The following is a 26,500-nucleotide window of genomic DNA, read 5'->3' on the forward strand; positions in this document are numbered from 1 at the left end:
TTGGGGTCATACGTGTTTGCCAGTTAAGAACACATGCGCCTTTAAGAGACTGTGAGTCTCCTCTGTTCCCAGGAAGACTTCAGGGCTGGAACGGACATTACTGGCCGTGACATTGAGACTTTGGGACCTGCTTTAACCACCATAACACCGTACATTGGACGTGTAGTTGGGTAGTTGCTCGGCCACAGATTTTTTATTATACACTAAAAGTAACCCAATCTGTAAGAATATACTGATTGGGAGGAACATTGATTTCCAGGTGAAGTCGATCCATAATGAGGAAATACACACACACACACTAATACCATCCCCCCACAAAAAAATTCAGAGTACTCATTAAGTGAAAGAAGTACATGACAAGAATAGGAAATTAGCATGTAACATGTCACTAACGACAGGACAGAAATTTTCAGTGAAAAGTTTCTTTTTCTTTCCCCTTACTTACATGCGTATTCTAGTATGATCGCCAGGCACTGGAAATAGGACAGGAGCTTCTCCAAGCAGGAGGCCCGCGGTGGTCTCGGTTCTTTACGGTTGAAGCCTTTACCAGGTCCTCACTGAAAACCAAAGCCGCTCATTCTCTGCAGTTTGTCCAAACTTTGGGCCAGGCTTTCTCGGCTCCAGTCCAACGTCTCATTTTCCCGTCTCCCTGTTTCTCTACTTCCTGCCTTGATTCTCTGCTCCGGGCACATCTGTTCTGTGCGTCTCCTCGAGTGAACGTCACACTTTTGCACACAGACCCCTTCCTTTGCTGATAAAGCCCCTTGGCAGACTAGGCCTCCCCAGTCCAGAGCGAGCTCAGTTCCCAGCGTTGTGGAGTGTTCTGTGGTCCTAACAGCTTCACGGGTTTTTTTTTTTTCCTTCCCCCGTGACCTCTGCTCCTTCCTGTCTGACCGCTCTCCTCCTGCATTCTGCCAGCGGCACTGCTGGGGCCTCATCTGGGGAGTGGGGGCTGGAAGGCTCGGGACAGTGTGGAATCCGAAACCCGGATTTGGGTGCTCTCTGCAGACACGGCTGTAGGAGTAACCGATCTGTTCAGAGCGCAGCATACAGAGAGGACGAGGTCCCTTTGCCCTGGAGGTCTGGAGGACAGAGCTGTGAAGGGGGAGCTCAGGTCTGCAGGTGACTGAATCCCAGAGAATGCGAGGGCCACGTTAATGGAAGCGGAATAGAAAGGCCAAGGGCAAATACCAAGGGAAGTGAAGAAAAGCTCTGCATTTTCCAAAAATAAGTGTCTTTCTCTGAAAGACTGATATTTATAAAGCGATTCTAGCACGTTAGTTACAGGCTAAAAAGACGCAGGGGCTGAGGTCATGGAGGCATGAAGAATATTAAGGGGACATGAGAATGTATTCTCTCTCTAAGTTTGAGGATTCTGGTTTTTCAGGATTAAGTATCTTACAAGAATACACTTCAAAAATACTGGCTATTGAAACACAACTTTTATTAATAAAAACTATAAGTCAGACACTTCTAGGCCTCGTAAGACCTAAGACTAGATGACTTTGGTTTAAGTCATAGTAACTAAATGTGTGATATTAGGCAAAAAAGTGAATCTTTTGATGAGCCCCTTTCTCCATTTGAGAACCTGAGTGAGTCGATTTTTGAGAAATTACATGAAAGTGATATTTCTGTACATACCATGAAAAGCTATTGAAATGTTAGCTGTCCGTGTATGGGAATTTCATTTTATACAGGGAAGATGTTTTTTATTGTAGGTAAAATAATCTTGTCAAAGAAATTTGAGTGACTATGGTCTATTTCTGTGTATGACAATTATTTTTATGGTGGAAGGCTTTTTGAAAGCTTTTAAATCTGGAGTCTAGGACAGCTTTCAGGTCTCGTATGGACACCTGCCCTCAATACAGTGTCTCAAGTATTTTACATTCCACTGGTGGATGAGATACTGACTTAACTTCGTGTGAAGTCCATTTCATAATTTCATTTGACTTCAAAAACAGATTGCTAGCGGCACGTGCCCAGTCCTGTGCTGTTAATGAGTGGTAAGAGCTGCGACATAACTGCTGATTTTTAACGACGTGCAGAAGTTTTTGTTTTACGAGTTAGGAATTTTGTTCATCTTCAAGTGGAAAGAAGTTTTTGTCTGTGTGTTTGCAGAATTCCCGTTAGAAAAATGGGACAACGCTTGAGAAACTACTATGATTTTCTTACCACCTGCTATTCCGTGACTGTCTGAGCACGTGGAGTTTTAGACTTGCCATCATAACCACAGAATATCACAGAGACTTTATGAAATTTTAATATCTAACGTAAATGATCATTTTGAAACTTTTCCCAAATCTTTAATTATCCACAGCGTTCTGCACTGTCCGCTGAGAATGAAAATGCTTTCTTTAACATTTTCCTAACATAAAATTAGCAAATCTGCATCTAAAATAACGTTTATAATTAATGTTCTTCCAATATTTTCAGTGGGCAACATGGCTACGTGTTTGTCTCAGACACACAGCAAATCGTTGTGTAAACTTCCCCATGAACATAAAATATTCATTTTTTCTCTCATATTATAAGAACCAGGAGATATTTATTGCCAGTGAGCAAGTCCTGAAAGACCAGCCCTCCTTAGCACCGGTGAGTTGAAGGGCACTGGCTTCTAAAAATCACTCTCGAATTGTGAAAATGATCACTTCTCTCTCTGTGTCTCTGAGATTCACTCCAGTCCTTCAGGAAACGGGAAATGGGTCTCCCTTAGGAAAACTAATCACTTGCAGTATATTTTCTGTTTATACTATCTTTTAAGGCATAGTCGTGCGAGATATGTTACAGTTGGGAAACCTGCCATGTACGAGGAGCTAATAGAGACCAAATCTATGCCTCGTCTCCATTGCCAGTAGCAGTGACGTTGAAGGGCATTCACAGCATGGGATTTCTGTCACATTTTTTGTCACACGGCCTCCAGAGACCTTGTGACTTAGCTCATATTGTTCTCCTCCCCTGGAAAATTCTACGTTATGACTGCGGGAACTGACCTTGTTCTGACAAGTTCAGCTGTGCTCGATATGGGCTGGAATATCCCCCCATTTTCAATTCTAAGACAGTGTTAAGTATGTCTTTAGGAGATTGATATAGGAAAATAATTTTGGAGATCAATATGAACAGAAAATAAGACACTTCTGGGGATTTCCTTGTCCTCTGATTCTGGGTGGTCAGATTGGGGTGTGGGGACGAGGAGAGTGTGCCTGACATCTGTGGGCTGTTGTCTTGCTGTGAATGTTGGAGAAGCTAATTAATATTTGTTTAGTAGGTGTATGAAGGTCATATTTTGAAATCAGTAAATATATTTTAAAGAGGTTTTAAATCCTTAAAAATTATGTTTTATTGCTGCTTTCTAAATAATATAGTGATGGATGTGTACAAGAGACATTTATTGTCACTTACCATAGGCAGTCTTAATAGATTTTGATATATTCTTGGGTGAGCAGCTTTGTTTTTCCAATCTCACTAATCTAAATATATTTAAAATATCTAAGTATACATAAAAACATATATTTCTTGCAGTAATATACTCCTTGTCTTAATAAACTTTCTCCAGGACTTTTAATTTTAAAATTAGATATTTTTAATGAACCCTTAATTCTTTGTGTGAGAAAGGTGTTGTTAAATCTCATATAAACCTGTCATCTCGTTTAGAAATCTCCCCAAATCAACAAAATCTGAGCCTCAGTCCTTGGTATTTCTAGACTGAGTTGATATATCTTTTCTTCTTTTTACCCCAAGTTTTGTGAAATGCCATTCCGTGGTAACGCTGCTTTCCTTGTTTGCCTCATGTGCTTCTGTTGAACAGCATGCCTACTTCATCGCCCCCGACGTGGCCGGGCTCCCGACCGTCCCTGAGAGCGTAAGTCCCCGCATTCTGCGCTTCCTCCTCAGTTCCTACCGCGAATTCTGTTGACTTCGGCCTCCCTGTTTGAGGATTCCTGTATAGAGAAATGGAATACATCGTACCTAGATGTGTTTGTGAGGAATAATGAAGAAATAAGGAATAATGGTGTTTTCCCTTCTCTTCTTTTTTTTAAATGAATTTTTAAATCCTCATCAAAGGATACGTTTATTGATTTTAGAGAAAGGGAAGGAGAGAGAGAGAGAGAGAGAGAGAGAGAGAGAGAGAGAGAGAGAGAGAGAGAGAGAGAGAGAGAGAGAGAGATGAGACAAAAACATTGATCCGTTGCCTCCCATATGCACCCCAACTGGGGATTGAACCTACAACCTAGGATGTGCCCTGACCGGGAATCGAACCTGCAACCTTTCGGTGTATTGGGATGATGCTCCAACCAACTGAGCCTCCCGGCCAAGGCTCTTTCTCTCCTTTATGTACCTGCTGTGTGACCACTTCTGAACACCTGGTGTGCGCACAACTCTCTCTTCCACTGGACGTGGTTCAGGGGGCTCACAGACATCAGTTAGGGTCACGCAGGGAAGCTTCGCAGCAGATGACCCCTGTTGGTGGGGAAAGAACACTGGCAGGTGGAGATATTTTCACACCAACAGTGACTTCAGTGAACCGACGGTAGTATTTCAGATTCCTGGGTACATCTCTGTTCACGTCGTGGCTGTCCTGCACCGGATTTTGTAAGGCTTAAGGGGCGTTACAAGACACAATAAAAATTGCCACGTTTTGCATTTTATTTAAGTTCTAGTGGTAGCCCTACTAGAAATATTTTCAGTGTTTTAATATTTATTACCAATTAATATTCAGTAGGAAAGTTTACATGGGTAGGCGCAAGGGACAAATATGCTTTCAGATACTGTGTGAAAAGGAAACCAAAGGAATAATTGGATTTTGGGGGTTGGCCCACCGAAAGTTTTAGCCTTCCGGTCATAGTTCACCTTGTACTACAGTTCCAGCTTATTACCATATTGCGTCCACTCTCTTCCTTACGTTATTGTTTCTGTGTGCTAAGTCTGAGTACAGAGGGTTTCTATAAGATAGGAAGGAGAGGCTCTAGAAGCCGAGGGTAATGTATCTTATCCCAATTTTGTTGCTCTGGGGGAAAAATAACTTAAAGTAGCAAGTCAGGGAATCCAGCCAGACTGCCACCAAATTGTCTTCAGTTCTGGTCGTATAAAGCAGGCCTGACCTGGGGTAGAAAACAGGGATTTTCCTGAATGAAGAACCAAAGCTGCTGTATCAGGCCCCCTCAGCCCTGGGGGCGCGCGTGCGTGGTACGCGGGGAGACACTGGCGTGGCCTGCCCAGAGACAGGAGACCCTGAGGACTCAGGCGTGTTCTCCGGGGCAGTTCAGGTGCAGCGGAGCCCCCAGGAGTGTTTGCTTAAGAAACAGACTCCTGGGGCCAGACCCTGAAGGCCGCGGCTATCCCGCAGGTCCAGGCGGGCCCAGGGAGCCGGCTTCTCCTACAGCCGCTTCGGGGGGGGGGTGGCAGACGCACGGTCCCCTGACCCCTTCTGAGAAAGATTTTCCTGGGGCGGGACTGTGGCTCAGATCAGGGTAGAGCGTCCCGTGCAGAATAAGAGGCGCCGTGGCTCTTCGAATGGCCACCGCCGCCCGTGACGCTGTCCTTGGGACTGGGAGACTTGTTGGCTACGGCGCAGGACGCTGCCCCTGGCGTCCCCATGCGCCGCGACCGTAACCGGCCCCGTGGTTTTTCCGTGCGCAGAGGAACCTCACCGAGTACTTCGTGGCCGTGGACGTGACCAACATGCTGCAGCTGTACGCCAGCATGCTGCACGAGCGGCGGGTCATCGTCACCTGCAGCAAGCTGAGCACCGTGAGTACCCCGGGCCCCGCGCACAAAGGCCCCACGCACAAAGGCTCCGCGCGCCCTGCAGGCGCAGAAACGCCCTCGTCCCCGCAGACGATATCTATGTCCTTTTTTGATAAATGGTTTTAATCTGGCCCTTGAAGGACAAAAGTCTGCTTTACGGGAGCCCCTCTCAGACGCATTAAGCCAGGGTAATTATTTTTTCTTATCAGGAGATGAGAGTTGTTTTTTCCTTTTTCTTTCTTCTTTGTAACTCTCCAGAGCTCATTTTGCTGCCTTGTGCCACATAAAGAACTCTTCGGAGCTATTATGAGATCTTTATTATTCACTTCTGCTTTTTCCACGAATGCTCCTTGAAAGATGTCCCGGGCCCCGATAGTAGCAGCTGTGTTCCCCGCTAACACCGGGCTCCCCTTTGTTGCCACGCGGTGATTCGGTGGAAGGTTCTATAGCAGTTTGGACTTGGAGGAGCTCTTCAGACTGATAATAACTTAGAAGTCAAAGTGGCCTTTTGTATTAATCACTGAAATGTTCTCCGCAGGGTCGTCATGAGCGTGGTAAAAGCAGGGAGACTAGGACCTTCCGTGGGTCAGAGAGAAGAGTTGGGAGTGTTTTGATAGATTTCCTGTTTGTTTTCTGCTGTAGACATTACAATTTTTAATATTTTTGATTGAATTAAATTTTTTGAATAAAAACTTCAATATAATTTAGAGTAATATATGGGATATTTATTAAAAACCATCTTTTAAGATTGTATGAATTGGCTTTCTTACACATTTGGTTAATTGATAAAAATAAGATAATAGATTCATGTTTTGTTCTATAGTAGAAATAAAACTTTATTTTTTAAACTTTTAGCATTTGGTAGTAGAGTGAGCCTCAGGATTTCCGTAGGACATCTATTTAGCATTTAATGACAAGAAAGGTATTTTCAGAGGGCAGTGCCCACCCAGAGGCTAAAGAGCTCACTGGAGACAGGATTGTGGGACTCGGTCTTCTGATTCTAATTTTGGGTTATTTCCATTACTCTGCAATTGGAAAAATACAACGTTGAGGTTCTGAATTGCCATATCAATAGGCAAACTTTTCCAAGAAATTGAAAATATGTTATTTCACATATTGGACACACGTCACATGCGCTTCCAGGAGGAAAAGGGGGAGAAGTGACGCAGCCCTGTCGGGAGGTCCGTGCTCATCAGGGACGCAGGTCATTCCCTGCAGCTTCTTCGGTGATACTGAGAAGTGCGATCTGAATTGTTTTTATAAATGTGCTTTTCTGCTAGAAGGTAACACCCTTCTTCTTTCTTCCCCCTCTTCTCCTCAGCCTCCTCATTTTTTATCCAGGATTTTTTTTCATGATTATAAAGAGTATTTCTATATGGAATTGTCCTGAAGATTAAAAATATTGTATAAACTGTCTTAGAGGTCAAGGAACTAAATTCATATCAAAAACACTTTAAGTAAACAGGAGCTGTTATGCACCCATGTGGTGCGCACCCTCTAGACTCGGCAGGAAGCAAAGCGAAGTCCAAATACGCTTAGTGCTTCCATCTAAGGGATGAAACGGAGGAAGAAATGAGCGAGTGAATAGCTTTTATGTCCCATGGTGACGGGCGTGTGTGCGGAGTACAGGGAGCGCGTGTGTCTGCCGTGTGGCGTGCTCACGGGGGCCTCGCTGACAAGGCTGTCCCGGGGCAGAGGTGGGAAGAAGGTGTGGCAGCGGGCTGCGTGAGAGAGGGCAGGAGCTGCTGTGCGGAGGGAAACGCGAAATGAGCCTGATTGGTTCTGTGGGGTATTGGTGTCTGTCTCTGCTGTAACTTACAAACACCCCCAGTGGCTGGGTCACCTCTGCGACTCAGTGTCTTCACGTGTCACCTGAGAGAACGGGCTGAGAGCACTTAATCACCTGGCGTTGCTGTGAAGCTCCAGGACATGTTTACATATATGTGTGTGTGTATACATACACACACACATATCCTGTGCATATAGCTGACGTGCCTACAACTGCATCTGCATACGAGTCAATGATTCTTCAGTGATGATTAGCGATAATTTTCTAATGGACTGGGTAGGTATGCAGTTTAGAGTCAAAAGTAACATGTCCACCCTTTAACTTTATTTGAATTCAAAACAAATTATTTTAATAAAGGCTTGGTATTTATTCAGGGAGTTGTCGCCTATGTCTTTATGACCATGCGTGAACACTTGCTGGTGACATCCTCTCAGCCACCAGCTTTGTTTTGGCTCCTTCTCTGGGGCAGCAGGACTGATAGTAGACACATAAGTCAGGTTCACGTTCAGGACCTCCTCACGCTTCTATGTGGGGGGAGCTGCTTCACCTGACTCTGTTGTGAAAAACTCATGCATCTGTATCTGCTACACATCCTTACGCCCAGCAACAGTTAAGGTCAGAGATGAGTGCCATACAGAAGTTAGGAATAAACTATCTTTTAGGAAGAATTTAGTGAAAGCTCTGGAACATCCAAGGAAAGAATAGTTAAAGTGTCCATGAACGGACTGACTTTCAAGCTTCTTACGTTCTTATATTATTCATATGCCATAAAGACTATGATGTCGTTAGTGCAAGACAGGCTTGCTCACTTTTAAAATGTGCAGCCAAAATTATAATTATTGATGGAACACATATAAGTTAAGTTGTATTTGCTCTCATTATTTTGTTGTAGTTTTAGGAGTTTTGTTTGCTCTCTGGCAGCTGTAATTTTCTTTGCATCTTATTCGCCCAGCTCGTAGCTTGTGGGGGTGGCGGTGGTGACTTGCTGTTAGAGACCTCGATGGCACGAAGGTCCCTCTCTTTACGCACTGTTTGTAGTTAAAATTCTATTTTTTAATTATCCTTATAGAGATAAACTTTAAAAAACTAGTTTTGAGATATGTTAGCAAAAATATTAAGCGTGCTATTTTCATGCGTTTTCTTCCTGCATATTGAAGTGTGGTGTCTGGCTCAGACCCATTCTGTTTCGATGTGTCCGAGTTGAAGCGCTTTTGTGTTTATCCTGTTGACACCTTCATGACTAAGTGCCCACGGGAGGCGTCCTGGTGATGCCGAAGGAGGACACGGGTCTGGCCCGGGCTGTAGTCAGGCCTTCCGTGTCCAGCGCACGTGTGTCTCGGCTGGGCCAGGAGGCCATCAGACCGGCGTCTCCTGCCGCCGAGCGAAGGGACCCATCATGATGTTACAAGAGCCTATCAGTCGCCTTAGTGCTGTTCTGTGACCAGAGCAGGGAAGATGGCTGTGTAAAGTCATGTCCCGGCTCTCAAGTCAGCCAGGCATGACGTCTTGTCATCTGCCTCTGTAATTGCTCCTCACCAGCCGGTTCTAACTAGTCCGCTGGGGCCTGGCCCGTTGTCCCCACCGGCGGCCAGCCTCTGACAGCGGCAGTCCCCGCTGTCCTGTCAGCGATGCGGAACCGGGGCCTGGAGAAGCAGTGGGACGCGCTGCCTCTCTCTAGAGCAGATGTCCCCTTGGTGGCCGCTAGTTTGACCAACATTTAGTTGGTAAACACCACCCTCTCGAAGTGCATAAGCACGTTAGTTCCAGAGCTTTGTCGGGGCGTGCGGGTGCCTTCCAGAGTGCTGAGAGCGGCGGCGGGGCGCACGTGGGGCTGTGCTGATCAGCTGGAATTGCCCCCTTTGTTGGCGTTGCCCCCAGGCATCCGGCGTGCGCACCTCTCTCCTGCTCTCGTTAATCCTGCCGGGGGCACAGGCAAAAGCAAAGCCGTGTGATCCCCGGAAAATCGGCCATTAAAATGTAGATTTTATAGGTTTAATTAGACCGAAGGGGGGTCCAGAGGATTTTCACCTCTCCATCTGGATTGTGCGTATCCTTGGTTTGTCTCTTAATCATCTCTCCTGTCTCAGCGTCGAATCTGAAACCCGAAGCATCTTTCTGGGGGTCACGGATCGAACAGTTGATGAGGGAACAAAGGTTACGCAGGTCTGCTTCCACGTTAACATCACTGACGCGTGTTTTCCCGTGTGTGAGGCCACCGCCACACGGGACAGGGAGACACTGTTAGCGAGACCTCTCAGGGAGGCAGATTCTAGGAACAATTTGTAGATTTTTAATTCTTCCCAAAGCCTATAGCAACCAATTACGTCAGCTGAACCTGCAGCTACTAATTCTCCTTACCGTCCTTCCGAACGTTGTATTTCCAGTCCGTGCTGACTGAAAGGGACTGGGGTGTGGCAGGAGGACTGTGAGGGTGTCCTGTGGCACTCGGTTGGGAGGTACGGATGGAGGTTGGTTGGAGGAAACTTGCGACGGGAAAACCGGGGGGGTCAGTACCTTCTGGCCCTTGTGGTGATAAGCACTCTGTTTTTCATCTTCAATTTTAAAAAAGTCTATGACAACATTGTCATTCCTTGGGAGAAAGTGATCAATGCTTCATGAGCTCTTTTCGGCTCCCTGAGTTGCTGTTGCTATGGGTTCTCATCCAGGCTGCACAGGAGCTGGGGCTTTCATAGACCCACGAGCAGAAAGCATCGCTTTCTCCCCGTGAAAAGGACTCACGTGCTCACCTGTCGGATTGTTCCTCACTCATGGGGCACCTGGCTCATCCCAGACACTTCCATGGGTGTGATAACGAGGTAACAGCCTCTGTTTCAGTCTGGGTCCCATCAGGAGAGAGAAGCGGCACAGGATAAAATATTTTATTAGGATGAAATATTGTCAGTCAGTAGATATTATGCAGGGTCTTGTAGGATGGGAATGTCGAACTTTTGTATATGAAAAGGCAGTTAAAAATATAAATTCTTGATGAGCTCACCTTGGTTGGTGTCCCGGCTTTGGCACACACTAGTTGTATGATCTTGGGCAGCTGGTCTACCTTTGCCTCTGGGTCCTGATCCGTCAGTGGGAATAATGGTAAGAGATTGGAATATATCAGGTTCTCAGACTAGTCCCTGGCACATTGCAAACATTCTGCAAATGTTTGCTCTTGCTGTATCATCAATGACATTAGACCTGGTGGCCTGGGACTGGAAGTTCCAAGTGCCTTTATTTCACGACTACGCTCACCATTGCCAGCCTTGATGGTCAGATTTCTCCCGTTGCGTACCCAGGCCCCGGTCTGGTTTCTTCCCATGGTTCCTCTATACACTGACTTTATAACTGCCGTGTGTGGGAAATCGGCATTCCCAGTAATTTTATTTCACACCAGTCACAGTCACTTTGGGACTGGACCAGTTCAATAGCTTGAGTATGCTTTGTGGCACTATGGGTGCAGTCAGATAGTCACATGTCATCTAACGAAGATGGCAAGGAATGTTTTTGTTTCTTAAACTGAGCTCATCTCTGCCTCTTCTGCACTCTCTCCAGGCTAATCACACCGCCTCTCTGTGGTTCTGGGATGGGGTATCCACCTCAGGACCTTTGAACTCACCGTTTCCCCAGTGGGATGCTCTTCCCCCCCACACCCACCATTGCGGCTCCTTTGTCTTAGTCGGGTCTCAGTTCAGATGTCACATCAGACTTGGTCCCTGAACCAGCCCCTCTCTCACCTTTGAACTTCCTCCTCTACTTTAGGGTTCTTCATAACACTTACCTCTAACTGACATAAGATATATTTGCCTGCTTAGCGTTTGCTTCCCTGATACGTAAGCTCCATTAAAACAGGCCGTTGTTCTGTTCAGCACCCAGATGTAGCCTCGCAGACAGTTATGACCGCGGACAGCAGCAGGCACTCATAACTTCTGTTGAATTAAGCAAGTAAATTATTATCTTTCCAGTTGCATGGTTAGCTAATGTGCTTTAAAGCTTTTAGAGGTGATCTTTAGGTATATTTTGACTGAATTAGAGTCACGTTAAAATGTTCTGTTAAAAATCCCTAATCGTGTTAGAATAGAAAGTGTTAGGAGGGATCCGATCAAAGTGTAGCGTTAGGGCTCTCAGGCACACTCCTTCCAGATTGGCTGGCTTAGCTTCTGACTTTAAACTTTAGGAAACGGACTCCTGGTTGTATCAGCCGGTGGGCCAATGTCATCCAGTTTCTGTGGCAGGCCCTGACTTGGTCTGTGACACACTTCACTGGTGTTGTCTTGTACAGCTGGTATACCGCTGTGTTTCATTTCCTAGGAAATTTGTGTTTTCCTGACTGTCTTTGTTAGTGACAGCTTGACTCTCTCCTCTACGAAGTATGTGCTATAGCAGTATTTTTTCTTTGCTTTAGTCACGTAGTGACTGCATGCTGCCAGGTGGGAATGGGGCATCTTCTTCGGTGTCTGTCCTTCTTCCTCCTTTGGAAGTCTCCACACGGAAGTCTGAGAGTTAATGGACTAAATTTTCGCAAAAGCAAACGCCTTGCAGTTCCACCGGAAATGGACACGTTCGCTGTGTTATTTTAAATAATTCGTTCTAGTTGCTATGGCCGGAAACTGCTTAGGGAGGGGTGTTCTTTGTACCTCTTCCTGTCACCCACCTTTAGAGCCCCCAATTGGCCAAGTCATGAAGAACTTCCCTCTTTCCTGGGAGACCTTGATCAGCAGAGGTTAGCCCTTGGCCACGTGCTGACCGCCGTATCATCACGGAGCCAGCCCCTGCAAACCAGCCAAGGTCGTGAGGCCGTGCTGTGCCTTCGTAGTGAGTAACTCCTAATGTCCGTGAAGGCTGGCCGCTGAGGGCAGAGGAAGCATCTGTCTAGCACTTAACAGAGTACTTTGGACTTTAGGTGTGCCCGGTAAAATAACTTACCCTCTTTACAATTCTTCATCTTGAGAATGTATTTTCCTCTCTTACACTGTTAATTATTTTTCTCAGCGGTAAAAAGGGGACACCTTCCATTTTGTTTTTAAGCTGTGAAAGGAGTTGTTTTAAAAGCCGTCTCTGTAGCAATGGAGAAATTGAGCAAATGAGCTGCCTTTCAAAGCCACGTCAGTGCTGTTAGCCGTCAGGTTACCCAGAAGGGGGACAGGGTTCACACAGGTTGAGTGATGCCTCATTTATACCCTGGGGGGCCCCAGCGTCCCCAGAGAGTGTGACTTGGGCTAGACCAGACCTCTAGTGCCGATGTGTGAGATAAATGTGTCCGTGGTCTGGAACTGTTGAACAGAAGCATTTGAATGCCTCCTAGTGGCATATTGTAGGTCCTAATTAGGGAATTTTAAAAACAATATTCATTGAAAGAATACTGCAGATACTTACCAAAGCTTGTAAGTGTGAAGTACTAAAACCCTGTAATGATAACATTCTAAATGGAATCAAAATAGTTTGTTTTCACATATAATTGATTAAAAGACTAACAGGAAAAATATATAATACACATAATAAAGATGAATATAATTTTAATCAACATTTTTCTGTATTTGGTTCAGATTAGATTATTTTAATTGGCTTTTTAAATTCAGAAGGACTGTTTTGCACTTTAATATAGACGACGTTGCTATTAAGATTGAATCGAGAGGAAAGGGGGTCGAGGAAGGGCGAGGAGGTCAGGGGTCCGTGTTGCTGGAAGGAGGCCTGACCTGGGGCGGGGAACCCACAGTACAGTGTGCGGGTGACGGGTTGTGGGGTTAGACCCCTGAAACCTGTATAATTTTATTAATCAATGTCACCCCAATAAATTCAATAATAAAAAAGATTGAATTGCTTTGCAGAATTTATTTTTTTAAAAATTTTGATTACTATGAGTAAATTTTAATTTCTTATATAATAAAGTGGAAATAATGGTTTATAGAAAGTCTGTAGTGCATTTTCAGATGGTTTCATTTCTGAATTCTGATTTTGTAGCTGAGTAAAATGATTTAATTGGTAACCCTGAAATGCAGACTATAGCAAAACCTTAAAATGACGATGAATGCTGATTTAATTACTGCTTTATACGCTAAAAAACATGATTTTGCACTTACAGAAATGTAATTTAAAACGTGTGGGAAATCATATGGAAAGAATTCTGATGCGGGTCCGTAGGAGGGAACCAAACAAAGCGACACCTTCTCTGTTAGGCATTAAAAAGACTCAGTTACCCGCTTGCCCGAAACAGAACAATTAAGACGGCAGTTCCCTTTAGAAGCGCAGCCCGTGGCCGCGGCTGCTGTGGGCGAGGGGGGGCGGGGGGCCGGGCCCCGCGAGGCGGGTCTGAAAGGAGCGGTTTCACGTGGATTATGATGTCGGGGTCCCTGCCGCTCGCTGGTCAGCGGCGACATCCCACGTGTCGGCGAGCGGCGTCTCCCGGCACCGCGGCGCCAGCTGTCGCGCGGCCCCCCGCCTGGCGCGCGTTCCCCTCTTTGGCAGTTCGCCCTGATGACGTCCCGCAGGGGCCCCCGCCCCCCCCCTTCCGTATTTAATCGCAGCGCGTTCATCTGCGCGAGGCCCGGGCGGGGCTGCACAAATGCTCGTTTTCTCCCACGGCTGCCGCGACGCGCGCTCGTTTTCCGGGGTCCGTTTTCTCTATGGTCTCGGTCGTGACCCCAGACACTGGAGAGATCGCTCTCTACCAGGGGTGGCCAGGAAACTCCCTGCACCCCCGCACAGTACCCCGCATTTTTGAGAGGGGCTCCCGAAACACGCAGCATCGGTCAGGGTCGTAGGAGGCAGGCCGCCACGTGCGCTGGCTTGTGGCTGTCGCGCATCTGGCCCGCCGGAGCGCGCGCGGGCTTCGGGGCCGCGGGCACTGACCGCTGTCCTTCTGCACGTTGCAGCTGACCGCCTGCCTGCACGGATCGGCCGCGCTGCTGTTCCCCATGTTCTGGCAGCACATCTACATCCCGGTGCTGCCGCCGCACCTGCTGGACTACTGCTGGTGAGCGCCCCGCGCGCGCGTCCCTGCCCTGGGCCCTGGGCTCTGGGCTGGGGGCGGGGGGCGGGGGCCGGGCGGGGGGCGCGGGGCCGGGGCCGGGGCCGCCCGCGCATTGCACGTTAGCCGAGCTTGCCGTGCACACGCAGGCCTGAGGCCCCCGGTCCTCGCCGTGGAGACCAGGAACACGCACTAGAACATGCGTCTCCGGAGGCGCCAGCTGCTTCTTTGCAGAGGCGGCCCAGATCCATGCCGGGCGGTCAGAGTTCTCCAGATCCCGTGAGCTGCTCCTGCGGCCGCCCGGGGCCCTAACGGCGCAGGTGGAAATGAGGGGGCCTCCGCTGTGCTTAGGGACGCGGGACGGAGGTGGCAGTGTCACTGAGAGGGCGCGGTGTCCGGGGGTGGCACCTGTCTGCAGAGTCAGCCGGCTCCCCGGCGCCCCCCCCCGCCCCCGCGCGAGGCACGGCCCCCCACGAGGGGCGGCCCCCAGTACGCGGGGCCCCTGGCTGCCCGGTCAGACCGAAGCCTCGGCCGCAGGCCACCTAGGAGCGCTGCGCGCCGGGAGGGGTTCTGAGAAGCCTGCTGGCGTTAGGACCAGCTCCCGGCCCAAATGCAGCTCCAGCTCCAAACCTCCCTGTTTCCTTCCCTGGGAGAGTCTGGACCGAGAGTGACGTTGGCCCGTGACCTTCGGCTGGGCTGGGGTTCAAAGGTCACCTGCACTGCGCAGGCTCTCCTGCTGGCAGACTCCATTCTCCAGAAAGCCGACGGGTCTGTTTCTAAATCACACGAGTACATGTGCACACGCACACGTGCTGACACACATGCACATGCGCGCACACACACGCACACATACACGCGCGCACGCGCATGCACACAGACACGCACACGTGCACACATGTGCACGTGCACACATACGCATGCATGCACACGCGCACGCGCACACACAGGCACGCGTGCGTGCACACACAAAGGACATAATTTTGACCATAATGTGTTTTTTGAGATCATAACTCCTGGTATTAAAAAAAAAACTATTTCAGAATCAAAATATTTAACTTTCTTATGTCATGAAAAGCAGAGCACTCAAAACATTTAAGGAATCGACAGATTTAAGTTCACACCTCGAGTTTTTCTTACTACGTTTTTCTGACAAGCCCTCTTTGGAACGAGTGATTGTAGTGACAGAATGTGTTCGTGGCCCCCGACTGACGGTCTCGCTGTCCTGGGCACTCGGACAGCTTTGGGGTACGCCCTGGGACTGTGGGTGGGTGACCTTCGCATCTGTGTGAGCTCTGAGGGTGTGGTGAAGTTGGTTCCAGTCACTTGGCCCTAAGTCTTGGCAGGGAGAGAGAGCCTGGGAGGAGGCCGTAGGTTCCAGTGTCATTAGACTGTGACATGTCAAACACACAAGGCCAAGAGTGAAGCGAGGTCTGTGTCCAGGCCCTGCTGGTTTTCATTTTAGTTTTTTTCCCCTCTATAAACAACAGACCTAGGATATTGGCATCCTTGAAGACAGGAACTTCCATTTATTCACTTTGACATATACAACAGGTCTTCGTTCATAGCATTCAGCCATTAAAACTCATTTGTTTTAAACACTTTTCTACAAAAGTATTTGAAAATATATTGATACATGATTTAAAAAAATATATGTCAAGAAATAACACTTCTAATTATGAGGTTTATCACGTATAATGTTAGTGCCATTTTAATTTTTCTATTAGTATGTTTCTGACCTCTTAAGAGGTAACATCCCTTTAAGTTCCGTGTATGGCTTTCTAAAACATTGTCATGTAGAAATTACTCTGCAGCCGACACAGGCGGGACGCTGTGTTGTTCTGACGCCCCGACGCTCACACTCCGCCGGGACAGTCAGCCCCGTGCGTGTCTCCGTAAGGAAGCCCCATAGGGAAAACGGGGGCTGTGATGTAGTCATTCTTTTTTGAATGAAGACTAATTGCTGAAAGAAGAAGCAGTTGTAGGGGAGCCTTCCACACCCTCTCTTTGCAAAATCGCTTCACTGGCAGGAAGGGCTAGGGCAGGTCGGCACGTGGATGGGGCCGCCTCCCGACTCATGAACGCCCTCGCCTAATGGGGAGGTTTCGGCCGGGCTTCAGAACGCCTCTTCACGGAATTCGGCTGATTTAGTGTTAGGGTGCACCCAATTCCGCTTTCCTGAGAAAGAAACAGCTCTTCAGCAAAATCTGTATTCGGCGACAATTCATAATTATTTTAGGAAACAATGCTCTAGATTAATAACGTTTGCATCTCTGACCTCCGTAGGTTACAAACATCCGTGTGTGACACATCAGTGATATAAAAACACTGAGACATACCGATTGATGCCCCAGAAAACATTTCAAGTTACTCTATTATCAGGTCCAAAGAGGCACTCGTCATTGAGGTTTTATTCTTGTTTAACAATTTCTATAAATTTATGGTTTATGTTTCCAGAGGTAACTAGGAAGCGTTACATTAGACGTAGGCCACAGGACGTCAGCATTTTTGGCTTTGAGTTTTTGAAGTTGGATCAACTCAGTGTTCCTCCTCCAATGTCTGTAAAATGGACGTAATAATAATTATTTTTAAAAGGCTGACATATTTTGGTTAGCACTCGTTGTTCTTATAATGTGCTTTGGAATTCGAGGTACCATGGGCTCTCTGTGTTATAAGGTGGGTAAGGTGACCTAACCCGGGGCAGGTAGGAAGGCGGCCGAGTAACTTCAATAATTGTGTACGACTTCTGACTCGGCCAGGGCTTGAGGTACTTTAAGATCTGCATGTTGCCTGCCCTTCTCTGTGCAAGGTGCCTGAACCCAGTCACGGGAGACACATAGTTAGTGACATACATTTTATGTCTCCTGCGGAGCCCCAGGAGGAATTCCAGAGGTGAGAACGCGCGCTGGGGAACTCACCAGCCTTCCCGTCGTTAGGCAGACATGGAACTGCCACGTCTGTTTCCTGTGCTTCCTTCTGAAGGCAGCAAATCCGTCGGGCCTTAAGGTTATCCAGGCCTGTAAATAATCGTCCTCAACGTTTAGTCCAGTGAAGTACCCAGAACACCAGATCTGTTACAATAAAACAGGCAGGGGCAGTTCTAGAACCTCACACGTGAGAGGCAATGGACGCCCTACGTAAATAAGGACCTCAGCCGTGCATATTTTTCGTGAATTCTGAATGTTTCACTTAGGGGTTAGCCATCCCCGAATGCCCGGAACTGTTGAAGTTCCTTTGAAATCTGGATCTGTCGAGGTGCCCACCAGTGTTATCTGTTCCGTGTGGACTTGCCGGGAGACAGGGCTCTGTTCTAACAATGACCGTGACACGTGCAGCACTGTGCAAATCCTGAGAGAAAGGAGGGATCTGTTTTCATGAACAGAAAAGGGCTGCATTCAAAGTAACACCAAAATGCATATCAAAGACAGTTTTAAAACTGTTTTATTTTTCAACCGCTGTTTGCACATTTTTATCACCTTTGTAGACATTTGTCCATTCTCACGTTTTCTTGTTAAATGGAATTTTAACTTTGAAATGTCAAGTTGAATAATTTCCTTTCGTATTTAATGAGGAATGTTTTTGAAATTACTAGCAAGTCTGAGGATGTATTCCAAAAATCGTTTCATGACTGTGTTCTGTGCTAGAGCATGAGACCCACAAGGGAGTGTATTGTCTGTATTATTGATTATCGGACCCACGCCCCTGGACCAGGGCACCTGGGATGCTCTGGAGATTTAGGGTTGACTTAATTAATTGAATATTATTCTTAAACATGTTGGTATATATTTAAATTTATTAAAAAATTTTTATTAATAAAAGTCAAAGTGGGATAAATGCGAATGTATGAAATTTGTCTTATGAGAAAAGGCCCATGAGCAGAAAGCACAGAAATAGAGTGATCACAGTGAGGGGGGGAACTTGGCACCTCAGCTTCTCAGACAGTGACTGTCACACAGTAGGTCTCAGTAAATATTTGGTCCTGACTGACTCAAAAGTTTTGGTGAGGTATGAAGTAACGATATATTAAGAAAATCCTAGAACTAAGACTCTAATAGAATAAAACAGGGTGTGCAAAGAAATGGGAATACATGTGATAATTATTAAGGATGAAAAGTTAATATTTAGCATTTCTTAAACTTATTTGACAATGGTATTTTCCTCTGAAAGTAATTTTCACAGATCCCTTGTTGGGAGATAGTGCGTGAAGTCATTCATTAGCTGGCTGCAGGCTAAATGCATGTTTGGCTGTTGGAAATAATATTCGTGTTTGGTAGGAAGTGTATGGAAAAGTTCAACTCAGATTATGGCCTAGACCCTAATATTATTTATCACGAAAGTGTTCTAAGGTATTATATCTCGATTTAATTATGAATGATTTTGTGATTTTTATATAAACCAACCTGAACTTGAATCCATTAATGGCCTTTAAGATCAAATTTGGATTTTGTATGGAGAATAATTTAAAATACCTATAATGTGCTTTGTTAGAACTGTGCATGTGATACATTTAATTTGTTAGGAATGCAGAATTATTTATATTGTTGTTTCAGTTTTAATGAACTGTGAATATGTATGTATTTTTTTACTTTAGTGCTCCAATGCCATACCTGATTGGGATACACTCCAGTCTCATCGAGGTGAGTACCTTCCCCCCTACAATTGTGATCAATTCATTCACAAAACAATAGTTGAAGCCATTGTGCTTTCAAAGACTATCAGCTGTCTAGCACAAAGCAGTGGCTAGTTTTACATTAGGACGCTTCCATGGTCATTTTTTAAAAGGTAACATTGAAATAATTTCATTTTAATACGTATTCTAAACGGTCATCTTCAGTGCCATAAAATACAGGAAAATAGATTCTCTTTGGTAGGAATCATGGTGAGTTTGAAATCCTGAAAACTGGAGTTCTTAGTGACCCCCTGTCTTTACGGTGCTAGGATTTTTATATACACGTGAAAGCCAGACGTAGGTAACCAGGAGTCGTAAAGGGAGAGCGTCCTTTCCACACTTCATTTTGATTCCGTTTATCAGTCTGTTTTCAAAGAGGTGGTTTTAATAGACTGATCATGAACATTTTAATTGGAATATAGCCTTACATTATGTTTACTTTTCCACCTCCTCGGGGATTAGACATGTAGTCATTTATTTTCACTATCACCAGCTCGTTCTACATGGATTTATGCCGCCCGAGTCATCTCGAGAGCGAACCGCCTTGAACTTGAATCACCTGGAACTTAAAATCCGTGAATTTTCCAGAGACCTCTTTGTATAAGACTAGCAGCTAAAGCTTTATACAAAGGACTTGGGTCAAAACGTGGTCGCATTATGCCGGCCGACTTCCATTTTATTCAAATTATTATTGTTTTTTGCTTGTGCTTTTTGAACTTGCACCCACTTTCTAACCTGAGCGAGGTAGACGTGGTTTTCTTATTCGCTGTCGTCCGTGTTTACATCCTCAGTGCACACAGGACAACAGCTTTGTTGACCAAGGGAGGTCCCGATGGGAACTTTGAAACAGGGTCACGTACGGAGAGAGTTGTATTCCTCTAGGGGTCCCAGCGTCACAGCGTTTCACTTGGGCTCTGGTTTTGGTCTTTTTTTTTTTTTTTTGCAAAATGCTAGGGCAGCATTTATTTTTGTTGTTGCTTCACCTTTAATAAAGAATCCATTTTAATGAGTTTCCTTCAGAGGTTTAATTTGTTTTTCATATTGAAGTCTGGGCTGGATACCATTATGACTCTTTGCATTTCGTTATTTTGAGAAAGCTGGCTCTTGTAGGCCACAGCACCTGCAGGTAAAGGACAGCTTGTATAAAACGCAACGTGAAGGAACAGTTATTAATCTGTTATTAGGCTGTGGAACACGTGACTGGTTTTTCTACTCCAGTCGTTAGATTTGTGCACAATTTAACTGTGGTTGGTATGGTTTGAGAAAGTCATCAAATTTGATTTTGGTCTTAAGTGTACATGTCTTTTTTAATGTAATGGTATCTAATAGAATATGTAATTTTTACAGTATATTTGTCTACACAGATGAAAACATTTAAAGTTGTTGATTGTACCTGTTATATTGGTTTTTTTGCACAATTACTCTATAGCAACTTTTAAAACAAATGATTCAGCTTTCCAAAGTATTGTAGGAAAGGGTACATACATGTTTTAAATCTGCAATTACATTTACCACCTACAGAAAAGAATAGTCCTTTTTAAAAGGAGCAGTTTAAGAAGCTTTTATTCCTGAGGCCCTGTCTCGGAGGAGGGTCTGTTCTCACGGAGAACCGGCTCCTGCGTTAAGGGAGGATGTTTGCCGCCAGGAACAGACTGGCTGGTGTCTCCGTGCTTGTGTGCCCGGGACGCATCGGGCTGCCTCAGTAGTCCGCTTGGTTCGCTTTGTTTGGTTTGCTCCTGCGTGGGAGAGCCGAAAAGGCCCTTCAGGAACGTGTCAGGCTCGTGTGTACCATTTAGCGACTCTCTCCTTCATCTGTTACGAGAGAGACACGTGCTGCCGTTCCGGTCTTACTTTGGCGTTCATTAGGTTCTTTTTCACTAAAATTTTGATCTTTAGTGCTTTTGAAATTTTATGTAAGTGGCGGTATAATTAAAATGTAGATGTATCTATTTACATATTCTATACGTGAGCTGAAGTGATTTTTTTACATTTTGTGTGGCTGCCATTACAACTCATTTTTCTAAGGAAGAATCAAATATTCTCTTATTTTCTCTCCGTCTAGACAGTTTCAAGACGTCTAAACATAATTGTTCAAAGACACAATTCTGCTGTCCTTTGAAATCTTTCTTTTAATTATTTTTATGTGATCATGAGTAAAAGATGGCTAGCAGTCTCTTTTTAAAATGTAAATCTGCTCCCAAAATAAAGGGGAAGGACACTTTGTTCTGCCTGCAAGACTTCGGGGAGGAAGGCCCCCCTGGGGGAGACTGTAGTGACCAGGGACAGAGTAGCTGAGGCTGCAGGTGTCAGGGCGGGGCGGGGAGTGGGAGCGTAAAAGGCCAACTTCACGGGCCCCGTGGCTGCCGCCCCGGCGTCCCAGTCCTGCGTGCACCGTCACGGTGCCCGTGGCGGTCCGGGTCCTGGAGGGGCCTCTGCCGAGGCCGGGGGACACATGAGCCCTCGACACCTTCCTGCCGTTCTTCACAAGACTTGCCATCTCTGTGCTCATGTCATGTCCTTATTTGGGGAGAAAAAGGACAGTTATATTTTTTATATTTTCTTACTCTTTTCTCTTCCAAAAAAGGATGAATTTCATGGTATGAAATTAGAGTGGTACCATGTTAGAGGCTTATGACTGTCCACTTCTGTTCAGCAAAAACAAGAGCTAAAGCCCGGTTTGGAGGGACAACAGAGATAAGATCCTTACACGACTCCAACTTAAAAGATGATTTAAATGACAGAGCATTTTTTTAAATATAAAATTGTTCTCCTTTTAGGGGGTGCCAGGGTATTGGTTTCTTCAGATGAATACATTTCCCATTCTTATTGGGTGGTCGGTCCCTTGAACAAAATTTAATATCCAGCAATTATCGGGTCTTTTAAAACTAAGAGCAGCTTTGAAAGAAGTCTAATTTCATACTCACACTGATTTCCGTTATTCAGTGTTTATTGTTAGTGTCATCGCAAAGCATTTGGGGGCCCCACAGCCGTTATTCTAGTCTATTTTTATTAAAAGAAATATCAGGGTTATTGATATTACAGTTTCTGTTAAAAGGACAACTTAGAACCGAAGGTGGAAATAAAAATTATGACGTAGTTTTTTTCACATAAATGTCATTAATATAAATATATTTTTGCTTTCAAAATAAGTTGTTTTTGTAGTTATGCTGTAATTTATAGGATAACTACATATTTATGTATGTAAATGTTGTTTACACATATGTATGTACACGGAGAGGAAAGGAAATGAGTTTATGTATAAATGTTAATTTGTGAATGTTAAAAAGGGCCGTATTTGGAGTCTTATTTTAGAAGTATTATAATGTCTTTTACAAAATAGAGTTTTAGAATCACACATCCCTCCGCAAATCTGTATTTCACACGAACTTTCTGGCTTTCTTAACACATATGAATTCCCTACTGAAGACTAGTACTTCCCTAGGAGATTTAAAATTCTACCCAGTATGCATAGATTTGAACTTCTACATGAATGAGAGAAATTTTAGTCTTGCCAAACTTACAACAAAAAAATTTGTTTTGCCAATTTAAAATTTAAGGTATTTAAAATTTCCAAAATGGTTATTATTCTAGAATGCTGAAATTAGTTGACCTACTAGTTGACCTATACAATTATGTAATTCTGAGTTGATAAATATATTTCACTAATAAGCACCTTATTTGCATTAGGGAACAAAATATTTGCTATCATTTAAATGAGACTATTAGAAGTATATAATTTAAGTATAGATATTAGATTAAATAGGAAACAAGCTGTAAATATTTTCTTTAGGTATGACAAATCTGATGAAATTCAAATTCACTAGTATTTGTCCACATTTTGAGATAATTTGGCCAATTGACTAAACTGTCAAATAAAACAAATAAGTCAAATAGTTAATTTGATAGGCTGTTAAATTTGATCTTTTATGCTGAAGTTTATGTGACAAATATTACTCATAATGAATTACATGTTACTGCCCTCTTTGTCATTTTTTATTTGACTTGCAGGTGCCCTCATAAACTTATTTCAAATTGAATTGAAAATATAGAGATAATATTGATTCCTTTAAGCTTGAGTTGGTTTATGTAAGATTTGCCTTATTATTTATGCTAAGAAAGGTATAGAACCAGACACAAGGTCCTGCATCATAGGGTTGAAGTTCAGCCGATCAGATTTAAAGGTCGTATTTTCACAGGTCACTCTAGCCGTGCCTGTTTTATAAATCCTTGTTGTACTGTCTCTCTGGTAGGTAAATGATACTCAGTATGTTCAGACTAAAGCAGGAGTTAGATGAGTGAGCATTTACTGTAGCACGTTTACCCAGTCTTTTTGAATGGTTCTGTACAAACTATTTTTCTCACAAGGCAGAAGTTGTTTATATTCTTTTATAATGTAGGATTTTTCTTTTTTTCTTCTCCCCAGACTAATGCATTAAGATAATTTTCTCTACGTTTCTAAGCTCGTTAGATTTTGGACAATGTACTAAGATGTTTATTTATAATTGTGTTTTTTAAACAGAGAGTGAAAAATAAATCATTGGAGGATGTGGTTATGTTAAATGTTGACACAAACACTTTAGAATCACCATTTAATGACTTGAACAACCTACCAAGTGATGTGGTAAGTCCGAAGGATATTTTGCCGTGAACATAGATACATATATGTGTTTTCTCCTGGACCCTTGAATCGCCACGAGTGATCCCCCCCCCCCTTTTAAAAACTCTGAAACGAAGGGGCTGAGTGTGTGCGGGGAACCGCTGGGAGCCCCGCGTTTCCCATTTTTACCTTTTGGCAGCTGAGCTGTGGCGAGAGGCACCGGGCTCCTCATTGTAGAAGGGGGATCGCAATTAAGAAGCCCGGCGCCTTCATTAGGCAGGGTTTCTCTCGGCGTCCGTCTCTTCATCTCATCTTAATCATTATATTACAAAGTAGGCATTTCTGTCTGCCTGGTGGCAGGTCTTGCAAAAGAAGGAGGGTTTTTGAAGGAAAAAGAAGGAAGCCAATTACCGGCTGTGCTTCCCCGCCACCTGCCAGCGCCGTTCCTTTTAATTAATGATCTGATGGCTCTGGCCAATATAATAAGAAATGCTTGTACAGTTGGGGTCAGGAGACACTGGCTTTGATCTCCCTCAACTTTCTGAAACATTTATTTGTTTTCTCTAAATTATTTCAGTTTTATTTTTAATCTTCTCTATCCTGCTGAGGGCCGCGAGAATGGAAACCGACCCGACGCGTCATTTGCTTTGGCAGAGCAGAGGCTGCTTACTTAGAATTCTATTTGTAAATTAAACTGCAAACCTAGTTTGTCATAAAAGACATCTGATCCTTTTGAAATGACGAAAACTGTCTTTTGTCTGTAAAGGCTGATAAATTAAGTGCCAGCTCTCTCCTGGTCTTTGATCTTGCGGCGGGTGTGTGCGTGTGCGTGTGTGTGTGCGCGTGGGCACCGGCGTGTGTGTGTGTGCAGCTTATAATAGGCTAGATTCTGTATTTCATGTTAAATAGTCTCCAGAAGTGCGTTTTTGGCCTTCGTATTCCTGCTAACAGGACAGTAATGCAGACGAGTCTTGTTTCTGTATATATGTCAATGGCTGTTTGAAAAAAATCCTTCTAATGTGGTTCTGAGTTAAAATAACCCTCCTTTAAAAAAATTCATTCTTTTCAGGGATATTAAAATTTGAGATTTAAAAAACCTCCATTCAGATGTGTAAGTCCATGTAGTATTACAAGTCTGTACTTTGAAATCATGATGAGGGAGTTAGAAAATGGAATTAAAAAATCTTAAACTCAAAAAATACAGTAACGCTAAACTTGATTGTTTTTATGGCTCCTGACAGGGACATGTGATTTTAAAGTTGAAGTCAAGTTGTTTATGCCCATAAATAATCTAAAATACTTGCTGACCTTTAAGCAAATTCAACTGAAGTATTTTATCTTACTATAGTAAAATTAATGCTATGTACGAACAAATCCAAGCCCAGGTCAGTGAAGAATTGTATTTTCTTTTTTGCTCATTATAACTAGATTGCCTCATTATAAAAATTTTGCAGAAGCTGCTAGAAATGATTAGAGTTATTCATTTGAAAATCCATCCAAGTATCCTTCATTGGAGAGAGAAATAATAATGAAAATAAAGTCCCAACTTTTAAGAATGTTTTCCGTATGTGCACGTATTTGCTGCTGTTTATGCCTTAAGGAGGAACAATTGTTTATTTTTTTTAAAGAGAAGAGGAGCAAAAATGAGATAGAAATCAGCTTTTGTTGTGCCATATTAAAATTTTTATAGTCCGCCTTAAGGATGGCTCCTTCTCTCTTTGAGAAAAGCCACCTTTCAGAGTAGTTGTCTCTGATGGGTGATTCTTTCTTCATTTAGAAGTAGCGCTTTCCTAGTAGAACCAGCGCGCTGTCAAACCTTTAGTTAAGCGTGTGAAGGAGTTCAGCAATATCCACAAAACGTAGACGCTTAAAAATATAAAATGATGTGAGGGGCCCTCACTTAGTGGCAGTGAGCTGGACGGCACTGAAATGCTGAAAACCAGCCCTCAGAGGGGACACCGCGGGGGGCGTGGACAGAACCGGGGGGTGTGTGTGTGTGTGAAGCCGGGGGCCAGGGACGGGCACACGTGGAAAATGCAGAAAGACAGGTCACCCTCAGGTTGTGCCGAAACTCTTTCCTGCAGGCAGGAGACGTTTTAAGTCAGCGTCATTTTTCCTAAAAACGCTCCAGACGGCTTGCCTACCCGTCTCTCAGAGACACAGCCTGGTGGTCAGTTTTCCAGAAGCCCTCTCCTGCGGTTCTGTGGGAAACACGATGCAGTATCTAGCCGTACTCTCTGCCATTGGAACTGTTTAAGTGCGGCATGTTAAAAATCACAGATGATCTTACTGAAGCGTGCGTGTGTGTGTGTGTGTGTGTGTGTGTGTGTGTGTGTGTGTGATCTGAGTGACCAGAATACACCGGAAGCCGGAGAAGCCTGACTGTTGGCGAGCTTTGGTTACTGAGTAAATGAACTGATATGTAAACGGGGGCCCCTTAAAAGCCCGCCGCCGCCCGCAGGCAGGCTGGGTGCCTCTGCCGCATGTGCGCCCCATTATTGCGTCCGCCGGGGCCCAGGCCGCGGCTGCTCCGAGGTCACCGGTCACAGTTGCCCTGAATTACTCGTCTTTTTTCCTGCGGACCCTCTGCTGTGTTGCACGCTGTAATCTTCTTAATGGCTTCATTCCAATATTCACACATAATATTTTAGATTTATTGACTGTTAGAAATACGACCCTGCCAGTAGCAGTTCCGTTACTCAAGGAATTTAAAATTGGAAAAATAAATCAGGGCCGAGCGGGGGG

At 44.7% G+C, this 26,500-nt stretch overlaps 1 protein-coding gene across 1 annotated transcript in view; it reads left to right on the forward strand.

Moving 5' to 3' along the window:
• Window positions 1–26,500, forward strand: part of DENND1B (DENN domain containing 1B) — a 124,230-nt gene that overhangs the window by 52,650 nt on the left and 45,080 nt on the right. Inside the window, exons 8-13 of the mRNA XM_090263264.1 lie at window positions 2,533–2,592; window positions 3,806–3,859; window positions 5,638–5,748; window positions 14,398–14,498; window positions 19,081–19,126; window positions 23,678–23,779. Of these exons, the coding sequence (XP_090119390.1) occupies window positions 2,533–2,592; window positions 3,806–3,859; window positions 5,638–5,748; window positions 14,398–14,498; window positions 19,081–19,126; window positions 23,678–23,779 (474 nt within the window). The remainder of the gene's footprint in view (window positions 1–2,532; window positions 2,593–3,805; window positions 3,860–5,637; window positions 5,749–14,397; window positions 14,499–19,080; window positions 19,127–23,677; window positions 23,780–26,500) is intronic.

Source organism: Furipterus horrens, unplaced genomic scaffold, assembly GCF_987537825.1.
Source record: "Furipterus horrens unplaced genomic scaffold, mFurHor1.1.pri manual_scaffold_15, whole genome shotgun sequence".
Lineage (NCBI taxonomy): Eukaryota > Metazoa > Chordata > Mammalia > Chiroptera > Furipteridae > Furipterus > Furipterus horrens.